Raw genomic sequence first — 18,780 nt, forward strand, 5'->3', positions numbered from 1 at the left:
CAGACAGATACAATTATCAAGGCTTCAAAAGCAGTAATTTTTTTCTTTCTTGAGTATGTCTTGCCTGCAAACAAAGCCAGCAAATTTAAGTAACTCATAGCATGATGCTTGCACAACACTACAATATGGTGTATAAGAACAGGGACATAAGCAGCATTCATGTCTCTAAAATGTATTTGAGACATCAAGGAGACCTTGCAGAATAATTTGGTAATATTCTTCAGTGCAGTGATCCATAAGGAAATGTTGCCAAGGTTGGTAATTCCCAAAGTATTGCACAGTATGAAGGACTTTATTCCATGTCAAGCATGTTTGTATTAACATTATTTCCAAGACCAATAAAATCAGCATTGATAACATAGAAATCATTAGTAATTCAACAAACTACCCTATTTTGACACAGGAGAAACAAAAGTAGTTTCAAGAAAAAAATGAAAATCATTAATAGCCTTTGATTATAAAAAATAACTTCAGAGTGTCCTTTTAAAGTTAATTACATTTAAATGCTGAGCTTTCTTCCAACTCACAGATACAGCTTTTGAAAAATCAGGCAGATTTTTTAAATGTGTGATAAAATACTGTGATGTACCCTTACAACCTAGCTCAGATGCAATTTTCTGCTCCACTGAATTTATCTAGACTCTTAGCTGTTGGCCGCAAAGCAAATTTCTGTTCCTTCCACCCTCAGAGATATACACATTGCTGCCATTGGCTTAAAAAACTGTGTGAAAATTTCTCCTTCCAGTAAAAGTTCATTAAAAACCGATGTTTTTTAATGGCATTAATATAGAGACAAGTAATGCCTTGTGTCCTGAAGCCATGTCCTCTCCCCATCCTTTTCCCTAGGTGCTCCAAAGCAGCCCAACAGAGGAGGTGCAGAAGATCCTGCTCCCTCCTTCCGCCCTGATTTTTAGGATGCTGACCAAGTGCAGAGAGGTGTTGGAGGCATCCCCAGTCTGTGCTGTGCTTGCCCCACTTACTCAGGGGTGCTGGCTGGACCAGGTGTGGCCAGGCAGGCATCCTGCTTGCCAAAAACATCCTCCAGCATCAGCTGCAGGTTTCCAGCCATAAAATACCCCAAAACTAGGGAGACCAAGCGGGCATTCCTAGAGATGAGCACAGGAGAAATGCTGAGATCCACAGTTAGACTGGTGGGTTGAAGGTTGGCACCTCTGCTGAGAGGGAGATGTTGCTTGTTTACTGTGTGCCACTTGCCTGCTGGCAGAAACAGCTGTGACCTTTAAGAAGTAATGGTATTGGAGTGCCATCTCATTACAATAGTGCTGTGTACTCCTGGTACTCCTGAGTGTCCACACAGCCAGCAGGGAGCTAATAGGGTGTATGGTGGTGAGGCTTCTGCTGGCATTTTTAGCAACCTGGAGGATGCGCTATCAGAGTCAAAGCTTCAGTCCCCACAGGGAATCTGTCCATGTCCTCAGTACTTCATGTGCGAGACAGGTCTCACTTTGTTTCCTAATATGCATTAGAAAAATGGAGAAAATGACCTCCAGCTACTGTTTTAATTGTGATCTTAATTTAGCAACATTTGTTTCACCTGATAGTTCCTTACCTCCAGTTCATTACACTCTGTTCAGCTCCCTTCCTGGAGCCAAATATAGACCTTTTCCTTTTCCTCTTACTGACCTTTTTGTTGCCTTCACAAATTCTGTCCAACAACACTGTGTAAGAGTGTTTTCTTCCCTAGCCATGATGCTTGTTTCAAGGCTTTGAACTTCAGTTTGGTGGTTTGTGTTTAACCTCCCTGGCTGGCCACTGCTGTAGCTCGTGTCTCTGGAGAGGACTTCAGAGTCATTGTGTCGCACAAAGAGATGAACCATTGAATGTCCTGAGTTGGAAGGGACTCACAAGGATCATCAAGTGTCAGAGCCAACTCCAGCATCTGGTAGCTCTGTGTCCATGGAAGTCCAGGCTCAGGGACAGGACAGCCCCAGCTTGGGCATGGCCATGGGCAGTGTGTCCAGCTGGATGATGCAGGGTGGGGAGAGTGGACATGCCACAAGAGCCATCCCTCTGGTGCCCCTGCCTGCTCCCTGCCATCCTCTGCATGACAAATATGCACCCCAGGAGTAACACAGACCAGGTTTAATGAGAAATCCATGTTTCCACTTGAAAATCCTCCTGTTAGGATGTGTACATAGTGTTTCTATCTGATAATCTCCGCACGTCATTATAGCAGGCTTTTGTTCCCTTGTCCTAAGGTATTGTCTCAGTCCTTAATAGGATATTTTCCTCTTTTTTTTTTTCTTTATATTAAAGAACAAACAAAGCCATGAAAAATAATTCTTTTTCCTTTATGTTTTCCAGATGTAACATTCATCCATGAAGGAAATAAAACTTTTCTGGATAACCTTGTTAATTTTGAAAAGCTGGTAAGCTAATTTTGTCTTTCCTGTTTTTCAGAAATTCACGTTCTCTTCTTCCCTTTCCCCTCCTTATCTTGCAAGACTAAAAGTTTTCTTCTGGCTGAATTGGGAAGATGTAAACAAGGGTGGAAAAGTGTAGTAAACAGGATAAAACAGCCAACAGTTTATCTCTCCTGGCCCTTTCCTCTGCTCTTCTCTTTTTTTTTTTTCCTCCCCGAATTCTGTGCCAAATGGCTAAGCCACTGGTGGCCAACATTGGTGCCACGATCCACTGAGTTTTCCCTCCTTTGCACCACCTTGTGGACTATTTCCCCTCAGTTAAGATCTCCTGCTTCAGCTTTCTCAAGAGTTATGTTTCCTTTTTTTTCTCAAGGCACTAAAGAAAAGGTTTCTCTAATTTGTCACCTGCCACTGGTATGTTCATTCCACAGATCTTAAACAAAAGTAAACTTTTTGATCTAGGTAAACTTAAGAAGTAAATAATGCCTGAAATAGGAATTAAGCTGACTATAAATATCACTAGACTAACTTTTATGTAGAAGGGCACTTCCTGACATTGCATCTTTGGCCACATCTACTTTAGACATCATATAACGTCCACTCTGGCATGATATTACTGACAGAAGTTTGATTTCTCTAATTTGCATATTTTGTTTCTTTGTTGATAGCATTTTCATAGCACTGAAAGCCACAGTTTATATATCTGAACAGTGGTGGGGTGGAGAGACTTTTTTTTTGTTTTTGGTGGCCTGCAGCATTTGATCAGGAAACCAAAATCCAAAATGCTCTTCCCAGTTTCTCTAGATGTGCCATGAGACCATTGGTCCAGATGGCTGTGCCTGGTGAATTTTTTCCAACTATTTTCTCTATATGTTTACACTTGTTTGAGAATGAACATGCAACCACAGAGTTATTAATGAACCAGATGTTAAACTTATTTTCACATCCTGTCATAACGTATCATAATGTTGTCTTTCAACTTGCAAGCAGATGTAGGCTTTGAGTTTTGAACCTGAGCTCCTCTTTTTGTGTTTTCTTTTTGATTTCTGTACCTTTTCTTGTTGCAGACTTTACAGGAACACTGATTTGCACTTATGGAAAGGTTTTCTTGTCCCAAGTCCATTAACTGTTTGACCTTTCGGTGTTTGCATAAAACTCATTAGCATGTTCTTCTTCATTGCCTCTTGGAAGTACATCCAATTAACATGTAAATTAAACTAGCCCTTGATGCGCAATAATTGTAACTAAAATCCCTGCACTGGCCCATATATTTACTTAGTGAACATGCAGGATCTGATTCTTGTTCCAATTTTAGCCAGACCTTGTTAATTTGTTCTTTTGTTGTTGAACTGTGTATATGCTTAGTGTATGCTGGACTTGCTGGGTAAGATTTCCTGTCCTTCCATCACCATTGTGTCTCCAGAGGCAGTGGGAGCTTTGCTAATTGACTTCAGTGAGGCAGGATTTCACCTTTTCCATGCAAATGGATAATGGGCATTTTAAATGGCGCGAGGTGGGGGGGAGAGTCTGAGGTGATGGTGGTAGGGTGAGAATTGTTCAAACTGACACTTCTCCAAATTATTAGTCAGATCACGCCCTCAGGAATGTCCTGTCTCATGGAGCCCTGTATATGTATGAATGCAGGCAGTAGTGCAAGCTTAGGAAGTGGGGGCTTAGGAGAGATTTAAATATGAGCGGAAACTCAGGCACCACACATATCACACTGATTCGTTTGGATGCTAAGGTATTTGTTCAATAAACATGAACTTACTAACAAGATGCATCACACACGATCATGTATACATCAGTTTGTGTTTCTTTTTTAATTATAAGGCTGTTGTCCAAAGAAAGAATGTCTTCTTTGGTGTTCTGTACTCTGCTGAGCACTTTTTAGTCTCTGCTGAGAAAAATTAGGATTGACATTGACTCCTGCTTGATTTGGATCAAGCCACTGAACCTCACCTGCAAATTTGCTGTAGCAGAAAAAGAAAAATTATTCTACCATAGCAGATTATTGCTTTGGGGAAGGAACTTACTGTCATAAATGCATAGAATTTCTACTTATGAATTTCAAAGCAAAGATAGTCTCTCATGTCTCCATTTGGATCAGTATTTTGAAATCTTTCATTTCTGCATTAAATGTCTCACCCAGAGGAGGACTTGTCAGTCTAAACCCTTGATTTTCCAACTGTCAGTTGGTTTAATTAAAAATATTCTCTCTTGCTAGTATCCCAGCTTCTTTTTTATTCTTAGACCATCATGGCCTCAAGAATCCTACCGTAACTGAACTTGGTTTGACATGACATGATTGCAGTGAAGACAGAGTTAATTCAAAATATAAAGAAGGGAATTTGCAAAGAGAATAAAATGATATTTTTTAGTTCAGAAATGCTACCTGGTGTTAGCAAAAGTTGAAGGGATTGCAGTGGTTCATCTAGCTCCATGCTGAGTAAACTCTAGAATAATGTTAGGTTGATACTTAGTACCATACTCACTTCCTCAACTAAATCTGAAGGAATAAATGAAGACATGGTCTTATGCATCTCAGGGTATTTCCATGATATTTACTGAGCTGCTTCACTGAAATGTGGCTTCTTCAAGGTTTTTTTTTTTTCCTCTAGTCAGCTGTCACCCATATCCTATCAATGTCTTAGCCATGCTCCAGCAAACTTTAATACAGGTCAATGGTCATTACTATTTTAGATAACACTTTCTTACCTAGTGCCTTTGACTGTAAGGAGTGTGAACACCCAGCTGAGATTCTCAACCTCCATCCCCCAAATATCCGAGTATCTCCCAATCCTGAGTTTTTCACTATCCTCAGTTAAAGGGGTGCTAATGACCCTGTGGGTTGAAAGGCCATGAGAAACATGTGTTACTCATCACCCTAACTGTACGAAAGCACCTGTTTAAGCAGTCAGGAAATAGCATTTGCTTTGCAGATCAATTGGCTGATCTTCTGTATTAGAATTGCATCCCAGAGAGCTGAAAATTAACAGAGAGAAATTAGCCTAATTAGACTATTAAAGCCAGGAGATTTGGGATTCTGCTTTAAGAGAAGAGATTACATAAAGAGATTCCTAGGAGCCAGTCTTGGGATGGATTGCTACTCTGACTGACTACAAAGAAGAAACAGCAAAGAATGACTGTGTGTGATAGTGGCGTCTCTTTTACTTCTGAAAGCCAAATGCAAAGGGTATCATCTGGAAAACATCACAGCAGCAGCACTGGTAGAAATTGTAGCTCTCCCAGTACTCACACTATTGGTCATGAAATCTAGATCGTCTCATTAGAACTGCATTATAATCAGTGTAAGAATATCAGCATGAGAGATTGCATGATTTCACGGCAAATGAAGCACAGCGGGTAACACGAAAAATTATTTTGATTCACTGATGAAAGGAATATGAAGTTCCCATTAAATTTGCTCTTGTGATAAGCTTTTCTGTGGAAGAGTCTTGTAAGCCACGCCCAGGGTGTTGAGAGATGAGCTGTTCTGCGTCATTCTGGTCTTAAGCATACTTTGCTCAAGACAGTTAATCCTTTCCACCTCTGTTTATTTTTGAGGGAGATGTGAGAAGAGCATCAGCTGTTTACATGAGCTATTATACCATTCCTGTTAACTGCAATTTGCTTTAATTAGTTACTAGATTGGGTGAAGAGTTGCCACAGAAGCAGTCAAATAAAGAAAAAAAAGTAATGCCTCAAGAACTTTATGGGTGAAAATGCATACTCTCCATTGATTTATAGTGAACAATTCCAGTTTTTGTTAAGTTGAAGACCCAAGTCTGACTGAGAAACCAAACTTAAACCTCTTCTTTCTTCTGCTTAATCTAAGCAAATGACCAGTATCCCTGTTAGCACTATCTTTTCTTAAAATAGCATACCTACAGTATAGTCTTATTTGGTATGTGTCTGCAGAGATGCTTGCTCTGCAGCATTTAGGCTATGGGCCAGGTTTTTTATATTTGTTACCATACTGCAGAAAACTGCCTAGCTGATACTGGTGCCTGAGTGTGCTAGGCATTATACAAATATATGCTGAGGTGTAGTCTGTGCCACAAAGGGGCTTACAGTCTAATTGGACAACACGTGGAGACAGAAGGAGAGAGTGCAGACACGTGGAGAGACAAAAGTAGAGGGTGCAGACTATCAAATGCCCTGGATAATGCACTAAAGCTGGAGGTTGAACCCAGGATCACCCACCCAGTCCACAGGACTTCCCCGCTGCAGGCTTGCAGTTTAATAAAAGTCACGGGAATGAAAATAAGCAATTGTTTGGCTGTTTTTCATTCCCACTTTCCATAGGCTCTTAGGGAGTTGTTCTCATTTCATCTCTGTGATATCAGTAATGACCTTCTAGACTAACCATGTTTTATCATCTGTTATCACTAAGACAAAGAGCAAAGTTTCTCTCCTGCTGTCTTCATTTCCTACCTTACTACAGTTGTTTTTTGCTGTACAGTGTAGGGCAAGGAGAATTTTTCATGCTTGTTTAATGACAGAATCCATCTGAGATTTTTGCAGTGATGTTTTATATCTTTTCTTTGCAGCACATGATTGCAGATACTGTTCGGTCATTGAGACATTGCAGAAATAACCAGTTTGGTGAGTAGCCAAAATTTGCTACTTATTTTGCCTTTGTACAGCCTCAAGGGTTTTTTGTTTTGTTTTGTGTTTTTTGTAGTGTTTTTTTCCTTGTTTGTTTTGTTTTTTGGTTTGGTTTGGTTTTGGTTTTTGGTGTTTTGTTTTTTTTTGGGGGGGGGGGTGTTTTTTGTGTGTGTTTGGTTTTTGTTTGTTTGTTTGGGGTTTTGTTGTTTTTGTTGGTTTGAGTTTTGTTTGTTTGTTTTTCCCCTGCTTTCTTTACACTTGCTTGTGTTTACTACAGCAGCAAAACATGATTGACAATTATTTAACCAACTGGCAAGAGGGGGCATCGTTGTTGGAAGCTCAGTATGACAGAAACCACATTTGGATGAAGTTTTACTTTACTAAATGTTTGTAGAAACAGCTTCCAAAGTGTGTAAGATCGGTGCCAGCTGCACTTAATAATGGAAGCCTCTGATGTACACTCTTCTCACTTGCCCAGCTATAACCAAGTTGGCCCAGTCTCCTGCCAGTCTATGTGTTTTGGTAATGGATTCACAGCTGTCTTGGCTTCCAGTAGCTAAAAGATGGTATTTATCACCACAGCTTTTCACCAAGAGCAATTGTTTGCTTAGTTTGGGTTCTTAAGGGCATTTCACAAAACAGTAGAAGTCTTGACGACATTTAGATCCTGTGGGTTTGGTGAAAGTAGTTTGAAGTAGGTGACTAGGTAGAAACGAGGGGGTTGTGTTCGTACCTCTGTTAGGGGAAGCCTGCAAATAGAGCTCTGCTTGCTTTAGGCTCTGGAGGATTGATGCCGATGGGAATGGTCCCAAGTGCCTCAGCTGCACCTTAGAATCCAACCCTAAGGGACCCCATGCCAGAAGACCCCAGCTCACTTTGTTTTGCTGTTCACAGAAGAGAAACCTTGTTTTAATCCTTCTCAGCATTTCTCATTCTCTGCAGAGGTTAAACACAGGAAGGGGGATAAACTCAACACTATTTTAGGAAGTGGTTAGTTTTTAAGCCAAACCCACTAAACATGTCATTTATTGAGGCCACTAGAGCCTCTTTTTCAAAGAGAAGTTCAGAACCATGCTGCAGCCTTGGGGAAAAGAGTTTGAATCTTTGTTTTTTTCCCAGATGAATTTTCATCATTATTATTATTTTGTGTATTAAAACCATGGAGAATGATAAGTACTTTTAAGAGCTTTGCTGAACATTTGTTCTATAGAATTAGCATGTGTATGTACAGTCTTTTTTTAAAAAACAAAGGCTGCTCAGTATTATGGTTCTTGTGTTATTTTATATTTTTATATTTATATATTTAAATATATATATAGATATTAAAGAGAGGGAGACTGGTAAAGGGAGAAGGATGTGCCTTTTGTTTTTGTTCTGTTAAACCAGATGCTGAAGGAAATATTGATTAATCCAAACAATGCCTCTGTAAGTTAGAATGTCTCTTGTTTGGCATTATAAAATACAGCATCGGTTCCTTTTAATGATGTGAATTTATTTTGCAGCTTCCCTGCAAATCTTTCATCTTGTTTTTTGCCTTTTTTTCCAAGTGGTTTTGTAAGTGTTGCAGCATAAATCCAAGGTTAATACCTGAGATTTATCATATAATCTAGTAGTTTGAAGTACATGATTGTTATTTTATTTTACCAAAGACTTGATTTATGGTGGAGCTGACATTTAAAAAGCAGCTTATACAGACATCCCTGTAGGCATTTTTTTTTCTTAAATTCGTTTAGGCATGAAATGAATTCACTGAATATTTATTGAGACTTTATGGACAGTTTCCTCTTCCAGTGGGCTTATTTTGCTCTCAGGAATGTGAATCTTTCTACTGCATCAGTTCCCAGATTGGCCTAAGAGCAGCAGGCCTCTCACTGTACGAAAGAATTGAAACAAAACTAAGCAAGAAATATTATTACTGTTTATGAACTGTACCATGTGTATTAAGCTTGCAGGCCAAAGTCTTTCTGGATTAGAAACTGGTTAGTTTCCAAGCAAGACTGAAATGCCTTTTTAATGGAAATAATACTTTTATATCTTAAATCCTGAAAACAAATAGTAGCATTTCCAAAACCAGGCAAAGCAGCCTGAGAAAATAACATAGTTCAAGCTCTTATCATTTCAGATATTAATGAGTAATACAAATGTTTTGCAGTACATTCAGCACAGCTGCTGGGATCCTATTCCCTCAGAACGAAAAGGTCATCTCTGTATCCCGACACAAATTTATCATGTTGTCCTGTTCTCTCCCACATTTCTCAAGTTAAATAGCTGCTCAGACACAAACAGCTGCCCAGGAGCCACAGGCAGAACTGGCTGCACTGACATCCCACGTTACCTACAGAGCACCATGCAGCGCTTTTTAGAAGCAAGAGGGATGCTCGGTTCCTGGAAAGTGTCTGGTGTAGCTGGAGAGCGTGGAGAAAAGGATGATCATGAAACAAAGGAGAGGGAGGGAGTGTCTGAGTTAAGCTGATTGGTTCAGGGAATTTTGAGGGGTTTTCTTTTTTTAATTTATGGTAATGTCATTAAAAATTCCTTGAGGACATGGACAAGAACAGAGCTCTCCAAGCTTCACTCACTTGTCATCAGTCACAAACGTGTGGGAAACATTTCTCGTTGTTTTCTCTGCCTGTCTTGATGGGTCTCGTGGCCATGGGCTTGGCTTTTTCACTTCCACTGGTCATCAGCCATGCTGGAGGGTTTCATGAGCAGCAAGTTCCCACAAGCCAGTGTTGGGCGTAAAGCTTGTAACAGAAAACACCTGCTGTTCAAGCCACCCTTCAATTTATCTGTTCCACAGCTAATTCCTCTTGCCACGTAAACTCCTGTGAAATGGCAGCATGACTCTTGGCTCTGTTACTAAATCAGAAATCAAAAGCATAACAGATCAAAACGTGGGAGCCTGTCAGAGCAGCTCTGAAGAGCTTTTGTATCCGTCTGCTGCGCTGTCACCTTTCACCTGCTCTGAAGGAAATTATACGGGGCCTGCTGTCTTGTGTACTTGTGTTAAGGTTGTTTAAAAATTCCAGGCTGGGTTACCCACCCCTGCTCAGGGTCCTGTTGAGCTGCCAGAGCAGCACAAAGGAAACCTTGAACCACCACACAGGGGACAGGCTGTCTGCACTGCCAGCAAGAGTAAATCTTCCACCTGGGAAGAGTCAGATTCTTGCCATCCACTTGTCCCACATTTGTGCATACTGGCTGCCCAGAATTGCCTACTTCTTTCTTCTCTTTTCTGTATCTAGCTGTTACCTCATGCATTGCACTTCAACAACAAGTCCTTTGAATCACTGGCTGTCTTTTTATGACTGTCTAGCACCTGACAGGTTGGCATACCAGGGACTTTGTAACATACAGGACAGAGAAGCTGACAGAGCATGGCTTTCTGATCCATCCCCTTTCTCATGTTTTGCAGGCAATGAAGTTCCTTCAAAAGAGCATCATGAGCTGAAGCCATACGTCCATCACCTGCATGTCATCGACAACCAGCAAGCTCTGTTTGAGCTTTCTCACAGGATTGAGCCGCGAGTGTGAGCATACACAGCTTCGTATAACCTTGTAACTGCAGCACTTTGAATTAAGTGAATGTTTATGCCAAGCATGTTGCTTCCCTATATAAGAACAGTTTACTGAGTTTTATCAGTAGCTCACACAACATACGCAGGAAAATCAGGCAAGAGCCCGCAAAGGAGTTACTCACAGAGCAGCAGGGCAAGCGTGGTGCCATCCGTGCTAGTCACCGGGACAGGAGGGAGCGGAGCAGCATCCTTTGAGCTCAAGGAGCTTGGTTTCTGTGGAAATATTGTTTGGTCCAGTCTAGCTTTCAATGCAGATTCTGCCAGTATTAGAATGAAAGAAATCATCGTGTCACAGCAGCAAAACATTTCAGCAAGCAACATGCGGCAAGGGGATTGATTCTCAGTTCACCACAGTACGTACCTCGCTAATTCAAGGCTGCCAAAGTGTCGTTGCCAAAAATACTGTGCAATCTGTGCAGATCCCCCAAGTCCCCTGGAGGATCTCATTTGAGATAAGTGCAGACAACCAAGAATGGGAATATAAAAAGAAAGCACACCAGATGAAACTCAAGAGTACGTCGTGATGTGGAGGTCAGCAGTAAACAGTTCATGCTGTTATGGCCCCTTAAGAATCTGCTGTAGGAGCCAATCTGCTTTTGTTGCAATTTATGGACACAATTGTTTGTACACTGAAAACATGTTATTTTCTTCCTTTTCAATTGTCTCAGATTTAGCATCAGCTCCTGCAGCTAATGTGTTACAAATTATTATAGCAGGAGCTTTGTTTTCTGCTTGGATTACAGCCTCCTTGGTGTCTATTCAGAGACAATGCCTAGATCCACATGCATTCCTAACTCACCTCCTGTTTCAGCAGGTAAAACTTCACCTAATTTGCAGATGCTTCTAGTTTTCGAAGAACAAAAGGGTACACCTCACAGGGTACCAGTGTAATTACCTGCAAACACACCAGGTTCTCAGCATCAGGGTCTCTTTACTGCTCCTGTCCCTCTCACACCTCTCCCCTAGCAATTCTCATGTAGCTAAAAGTACTACTTCTGAGTGTGTACTGAGGCAGCAGTTTCTAAAATCTGGTTTACAGCTGACCTGCATCTAAACACCACCATCACTGTTGGTCTGTTTTTCAGTGCTAAGAAGTTGCCCTGAAATAATCTAGTGAATGCCATGGGCGATGTGCAGCATGCCATGCAGCCTGGCATGTGTTTGTATACTGACTCACAGTCACGGTCCCTTTGCAGAGCAGGGAGGATACTTTTCATTGCTTGCCCATTTCTATTGTATGTTTTCCACATGAGGAAGACTACCAAGAAAATGGTCCTTTACTGAGATGTGGGAATACTGAAGTAGCATGTTCTTCATCATTGCATTATCTCTGGTTTAATGGGATTAAAAAAAAAAAAATCGGCTTTAACAAATAGTCTGGGGTGGAATCTGTAGAATGCATTCAGTTTTCCCATCTGTGAAATATTGTATAGATCTATTGTAAAGGAAACAGATGTTTCAGAAGTGTATTTGCTTGTACTTTGTTATTATCAAATACTATATGTTTTGGTTTTGTTTTTTTTAGAAAAAAAATCTTCTTTTTACCCAGTAAAAAGAAAAAAAAATAAACTCTTGCTGGCCATGGAGTAAAAATTTCCTATGTTCTTCTGTAGATGTGACTGCACATATTGTAAATAATTCTTTTGTGCAAACAGACCAAAACTATTCAGATGAGTATACTAGCTGTGGCAGGCTCCTTTTTGCAGTGTAAGAACACAAACCAGATACAATGTTTTGCTTGTGTTACTGCAGCTCTTCCTCTGGCCACAGCACTCCCCAAATCCCCACCCTGGCCGCATTACCTGGGTGGTTTTCTGGGTTTCGAGCTCCCCCTTGTGAAATCTTTTTTACTGTGGTGCTATTTTTAGGAGCCTGTAGACCAGCCTGCATGCTTTAGCACATGTGGTGTAACACTCTAGTCCACAACTTGTTCTGTTGAAATCTGTGAGAGAGGAAGCATTAGGGTGAGAAAGTGGGGCTGTTTCTCAGTTCACTGCATTTGGCTCTGTGATAGTTGTGATAGTTACTGCTGGTGAAGCAGCAGTGGTGCCAGAGAAGAATAAAAAACAAGGAAATGAAAGAAGGGGAAAAAAGTAAGGCGGGGTGGGGGGGGAAATCGGAAGCGGAAAGATGACTGTGCTCAGGCTTTGATTTGAAAGCATGCTAAAGCCACCTTGAAAGCTCCTCACTCTGCCAGCTCAAAATGGTTGAAGTCAATGGATGGGTTAACTCATACCAGAAGGTTTCAAGCCAGATGAGGTATTGGCAGTCTGCACCTCTGTAACTTTATACTAAATGAGGCAGTGCTTACCCCTTGCAGCTGGCATAAAATCAGTTTGAAGGCACATACCCAGCATTAATGTCATTATCTGTGTTGTGGCTAATTAGACTGCTGCTTAAAACTTTACAAACTACTTTTCATAGTGGTCTGTGTAACTTGGATATAAATTTCTGGTCTGAGGGGCCAAAGTGGGTGCATCAATTTCACATTCAAAATATGGACCTTATAACTGTTACCATAAAGGTGAGGCAACCAGTCTAAATCTGTAGCTAGTATGTCTAATTAAGAAAAGGCCCTTCAGAGTCTTTTTTTCAACGGGTGAGGCGTTGCAGAGCTGGGCTGCAGACCAGCAAGCAGTTGAAGGTGTGGTGGCTGGGAGCAGAACTGGAAGTAAACCCCATGAAAGGGAAAGGGGACACTATACGGCCTGTGCCAGGGTCCGGCACTGGTGATATTGTGTGACTTTTTTTTCCTTAAGCATTCAGTAGTGCATTTATGTTAGGATGAAGCCCATGAATCTTGTAATTTCAGTTTGTCACAGTCGCACCTGGGGTTAAATACTCTGCAGGTTTTCTTTAGTAACTAGGAAGAGTAATTAGACAGAACAAAGGAAAAAGCTGGGTCACCCTATACCTCTTTGATGTGGGATTTTGTTGCATCAAATTTAGTATTTCTATGACAAAGTTTTTTGATTCTGGCCCCATCTTGGATAGAAATAAATTGCATTTGTCTGACAGTGGCAAAAAAAAAGGTGTTATGAGAAATAATATGTGCTGCTGTAAATTACAAAGATGTAAATACTAAACATTTTAGCAGAGTAATATTTATTTACATAGCCTATTTATTGTCATCTTATACACTGTTAAATACCGAGATGAAGTCAATGAGCTGAGGTAACAACACCTGCCTGTTTGTTCTCTCTGAGTGCCATAATGCTGTCAGCTTGCATTAAAAGTAATAAAATAGAAAACCCCAAATCAAGGTATTTACCTAACTTCTCAGGGACTACAGCTAGTAGTTATCCACCATTATGAAACCTGGTATGTATGAAATAATCTGATTTACCAGAATTAATATTGCCAATGCTTTCCTTTTCATATTTCATGCTTGTCTGCCTCTGTACATATTATTGTGTTGTGTATTTATGAGAGCTAGTAAGCAATAATTTATATGTCAAAATGGCCAAGCAATACAAGGTTAAAACTTGTAGAAGCAACTGTTACACTTATCTTGCATTTTCCAGTGTTTTTTAATATTGCTTTTAAAAATATAAAAACTACCTTGATGAAGTCTGGGCTCTGTGCCTTCATGCGTATCACGTGTGCTTATTCTTCCTAATGGAATTGTTTTACTTCCAGTCATTCAGTTCCATGAACCCTCACATTTGCCACGTGGGTGCCTCAGTAGCCTGAACCTGTTCAGAGCTACTTGTCCATCGTCTGCTGGTACTATGTTTCAGAAGCAGGGATGATATTAATGGGGTCTCAGCTGTGCCTTATCATTACAGCACTGTCTAAGAGGGGCCTGGAGCCACCATGAGAAGTCCCTGTGGGAGTGGGGAGGAGTAGATCTATCTTGATATCCTCTGGAGTTTGCTTATCAGCACTTGATCCTCTTACTGAGGACAGCAAGTGCTTTTCCCTGTCATCAGGCATCCCTGCTGGTGTGGTTTCCTCTCTGCTGCTCCGCAGTGGGGAAGGCAGAGCCCACGATGGGCTGCGAATGTGCTGTAATGCAGCTGAGGCTTGTCCTGTCCTTCCACCCTATTCACTTGCAGACCATAGGAACCCACTAAGCCAAACCTGGCTGTTTCACCCAGATTTAACACTTGGTACTTACAGCGTGGTGTCTGTTCAAAGTGCTTTACAAACAGGCAGTACTTAATCCTCTCAATGCTTGCACCTTAGTCTCAAGCCTGACCTACAAAGCATTGGTGGCAGCATATTATTATACAAGTAGGGAGAATTTTAACTACAGGGTGTTTCAAAAATATGGACCCAATTTCAAAACAGTATATTTCATGATGGCAACATATTAAAATTACACAAAAATTTACATCTAGCAGTAATCTAGAATCTAGCAGTAATCATTTGAGACTCTTTGTCCCACCTTTTTAAGTGCTAAGAGTTTCATTTATGGGCAGCTTGGGGTTGCAGAGATACAGTGATTTCAGTTCTTGAAACACCCTGTAGAATAATTAAACCAGCACAAGCCCAAATGGTTGACACAGCTCTATAATGATGTTTAAAAGATACTCTACAGTCAGACATCCCTTTCCAGATACAGCTGTGCAAGCTGAAGGCTTTATGTTCCCAGCTGTTCATCGCTGTCCCTTCATTGGGAGATCATGGCTCCCCACTGTGTAGCTCAGAAGGACACCTGGGGAGTCTTTCCCAGCCTGTTGCAGTTAGTCAGCTGGATTACTTCAAGCCACATATGGTTGCATGCAAACAGCTAACTTTACACTGGAAGCCTCTCCTTCTGTCCATCAGCCTTGCTGGGAGGTTGTCACAAGAAGTTAGAGTGACAATACCTTTAAGATGATTTGCAAATGGGAAGGTGTAGAGCTGAGGATACCTACCCTACAGCTCCAGCTGTGCTAGAAAAGCCACAAGAAGAGGCTGCTACACTCCAGATGTTGTCCCTTCAGACTATCCTGGCTGATCTATTCACACAAGGGCTCCTTCATTCCTCTCAAAAAGAGCTTTATTGGCAAAGACCTGCAATTTAAGCTGCTTAATGGATTGCATGATTTTTAACTGCAGCGGTTGGAGAGGCCTGTGATGAGTTGTTCCTGCAGAAGCTGTGGAAGGTAAGAGGCAGCAGGTGGGGGCCATTTGCTCTGGGGCCAGCACAGCCCCCTGCACAGAGTGTGACTGATGTGCATGAGGGCACCTGCCTCTTCTTCTGCAGCTTGCCTCTTTTTGGTGGGAAAAAAACCTCTCAGTCTGAAAAACAAACCTCAGATTTTTACTGTGTTTCACATCCCAGTGGGCTTTCATGCCACACAGAGTGTCTGCCCTGGAGTCCTGCTCACTTCTGCCATGGGGGTGGCAGCTGAGTTACACAGCAAAACCCAGAGAAGGTAAGTCTTCCTCTGGTTCTACATGCTGTCTACCTCTATACCTACAATGACCACCATTCACAGTGGAGAGTTCTGTGGTGGCACCCTACGTGCTACAGTAATACCATTAAATACCTGTAGTTGTAGAAGACTTAAAAGAATAAGGAAGTGCAGTTTATTTAAGATCTGGAGAATTAAGGAGGCTTGCAAAGGTGGGACAAGAGAACAATTTTTGAAACAAGAACAGAAGTGTTCTACTCTGCTTTCTCTTTTGTCTAGAAGATGGTCAGTGGATTTCATAAGACCCTTCTAAAGGTCCAGAGAGCCTAATAAAGTTGAGCTTGAGCTTCAGAGGCTTTCAGAGGTCTAGGAATGGCAAGGATACAGTCTGCACACCTTCTTTTAATTTTGATTGCCCATTGCAATGGACACTTATTCAAGGGTGTTTCCAATATGCAGTTGCAGTTGTGTGTCCCCCCAGGAGGTCTGTACTGCCACTTACCTGTAAAGGCACCATGGTCTTTGTAAGGATCATCACATACTCTGCAAACCCGTGCATTTTGGGAACTGACTGGGATTCAGCACATTTTTCCATCCCTCTGCTATCCCATGTAGATGAGGGAAGGGGGCATCATCTTGAAAGCCTTGGGAAGCTTCCTTTTCTGTGAAGCGTGCTCCTGACTCTTTCCAGGTCCCACTTCCTCAGGACAGAGGCAGCTCTTGTCCTTACATCCTCATTGAGAAAAAACAAACAAACCTAACCAACCAAACAATCAATCCCAGAGTTAAATTCATGCGTTTAAAACCTAGGAAGAACCTAATTTTGGGATTAGGAGAGAGAAGAGCCATTCAGCAGGTCATATAAACTTAGCAGATGAGAGGGAAGCTCTTTGTGTTCTCTGCATGGCTCTGATTGATTGCATCTGGATATTTGCCTGTTTAAGTTGTTACTTCACAGGGAAAAGCAGATACTACTGGGTTCATGTATAAGTAGGACTGTTTGTGGGTTGGTTTTAGTGCTCTGTATGGTCTTGTTGCTATTGGTTCCCCTGTAGAAGGTTTCAGCTCCACTCTCCATAGTAAGGAGTCAGAACAGTCCTGGGGATGCTAAGAAATAGTGAATCAGCATAGTTTAGAATGAGATTTGTTTAGGGAACAAAACTTACTTTACCCTTTTTAGCATGAAAATGTAGATTTAGCGATGTAAGTTTAGAGAAGAGCATGAGCAAGACATGGTGTTTTTAAGCAGAACCAGATTGACTAAACCACACTGAAGAACAGTCACTGGGGTGGCCTGCCTTGAATAGGTGAGTCTTAAACAATGGTTTGTGCAAGGAGGTGCATTACAGATTGTGTGGCCTTTGGAACAGGTTTTCTTGCAGAAAGTTGTCAGGGTTTCTAAAACTTCAGCAGCTCGGGTTTTTGTCTTGGTCTCCTGCTGTTGCTGTCACCAGTGCAAGTCCTTTCCTACCCCTAGTGGCAGTAAGAGCTGCTTCAGAGTGACTGCTACTGCTCCACATAAGTGTATAAAGAAAAAACGGTTACTGATGGCAAACAGCCTCTTTGTAAGCTGCAGTAATTATGCATGAGATAAATGGCACTACAACAACAAAAACCTTCAAAAACAAACAAATAAAAAAAGGAAAGGAAAAGTCCTGCCGTTGACCCTCCTGAGTGCTGAGCTGCCTCTGCAGATGAATGAGTTAGACAGGAGAACTACTTAGCAGGGAGAAGTGGCAGTGGCAGAACTCTCCCATTTAACGTAAGTGGTGAAGTGCCCCTTGAGAGAGGTACCGCCAGCTGTGACAGATGGCTTGAAGGCACAGAGCTGTGCTTTGCTGGAGGGGAATTTACCAGCAAGTATAAACAGGGATGATTCAGACCTAGAAATGACAAAGAATGGTGAGGATCAAACCTCAGATCAAGTGCCTCCCTGGTAAGTTATACAGGCTTTTTACAAATGCTTGTGGGAGTTCTCTGTAACACTAGGCGAAGGCTCGTGTTGCTTCATGACCAATTAAACTCTTACTGAGGCCGCGTGGGCCTGATTCCTGCATGGGCTTGTCACGTGTGCCTGTCATCAAGCAGCTTGGAAAAACTTTCATCAAAACAAGGCCAGCTGGTGTCATAATGGTGTCTCTCCCTTTCATTCAGAAAGACGGTGTGCAGTCAAGTTGACATTCTATTGATTTTGGTTTTAAAAACTCCGAATGCTCGAATGTCTGCTGTTAGGCTGAGTCCCTGGCTATGCTTCAAAACTGAATGTACTTGCTGAATCCAGTTTGGAATACTTTAAAGCAGCAAAAAAACTGCAAACTGCTTTATATGCTAGTGATGCTGGTCTTCATACAAGGCCAGCACCTCTGGTCATGGTGCAACACCAGAAGGGCTGCTGAGTGTTGGGTGCTGAGTGTTGGGTGCTGTGGCAGATGCCAGTTGCCAGCATTGACCTTGGCTCAAAGCTACAGATTGGCTTGAGGCTACAGCTACATGTTCCAGCTTCAGGACATTGTTGGTATTGGTGGTGTTGGACTTTCCAAGTCCAAGTAGATAATGGTGTGATGGTAAGAGAAAGCAGAAAGGCATAGGACATGACTGGGAATGATCTGAAGAAGTCCAGCATAACAAAGGTAGAACAGGAAAGGGCTGTTAGGGGAAAATAACATGCAAATTTGCAGAAAACTCATGTGTCTAAAATGCATTTAGACACACTTGTTTAGTGTTTATTTGATGAGGTTTACTTCACTTGAAGTGACATAATTCACTTTACTTTTAAATAAAAGTTTCTGCTGAAGAGTATAATGTGGTTTAGCCAAACAAATTTGATTTCCTGCTTTTTACTAACTTGAATTAAGCCTCAGA

At 41.5% G+C, this 18,780-nt stretch overlaps 1 protein-coding gene across 5 annotated transcripts in view; it reads left to right on the plus strand.

The window, feature by feature from the left end:
• Positions 1-18,780, plus strand: part of RAPGEF5 (Rap guanine nucleotide exchange factor 5) — a 194,007-nt gene that overhangs the window by 149,128 nt on the left and 26,099 nt on the right. For 3 of the 5 annotated variants that reach the window (XM_082047112.1, XM_082047108.1, XM_082047109.1), the window contains exons 24-26: positions 2,326-2,390; positions 6,938-6,992; positions 10,411-10,525. In XM_082047112.1, coding sequence (XP_081903238.1) covers positions 2,326-2,390; positions 6,938-6,992; positions 10,411-10,525 — 235 coding nt within the window. Of the gene's footprint in view, positions 1-2,325; positions 2,391-6,937; positions 6,993-10,410; positions 14,144-18,780 lie in introns of those variants that run through there. The other 2 variants (XM_082047110.1, XM_082047111.1) reach the window with 2 other exon arrangements.

The sequence above is a fragment of the Streptopelia decaocto genome (genome assembly GCF_964273445.1).
Source record: "Streptopelia decaocto genome assembly, chromosome: 2".
Classification (NCBI taxonomy): domain Eukaryota; kingdom Metazoa; phylum Chordata; class Aves; order Columbiformes; family Columbidae; genus Streptopelia; species Streptopelia decaocto.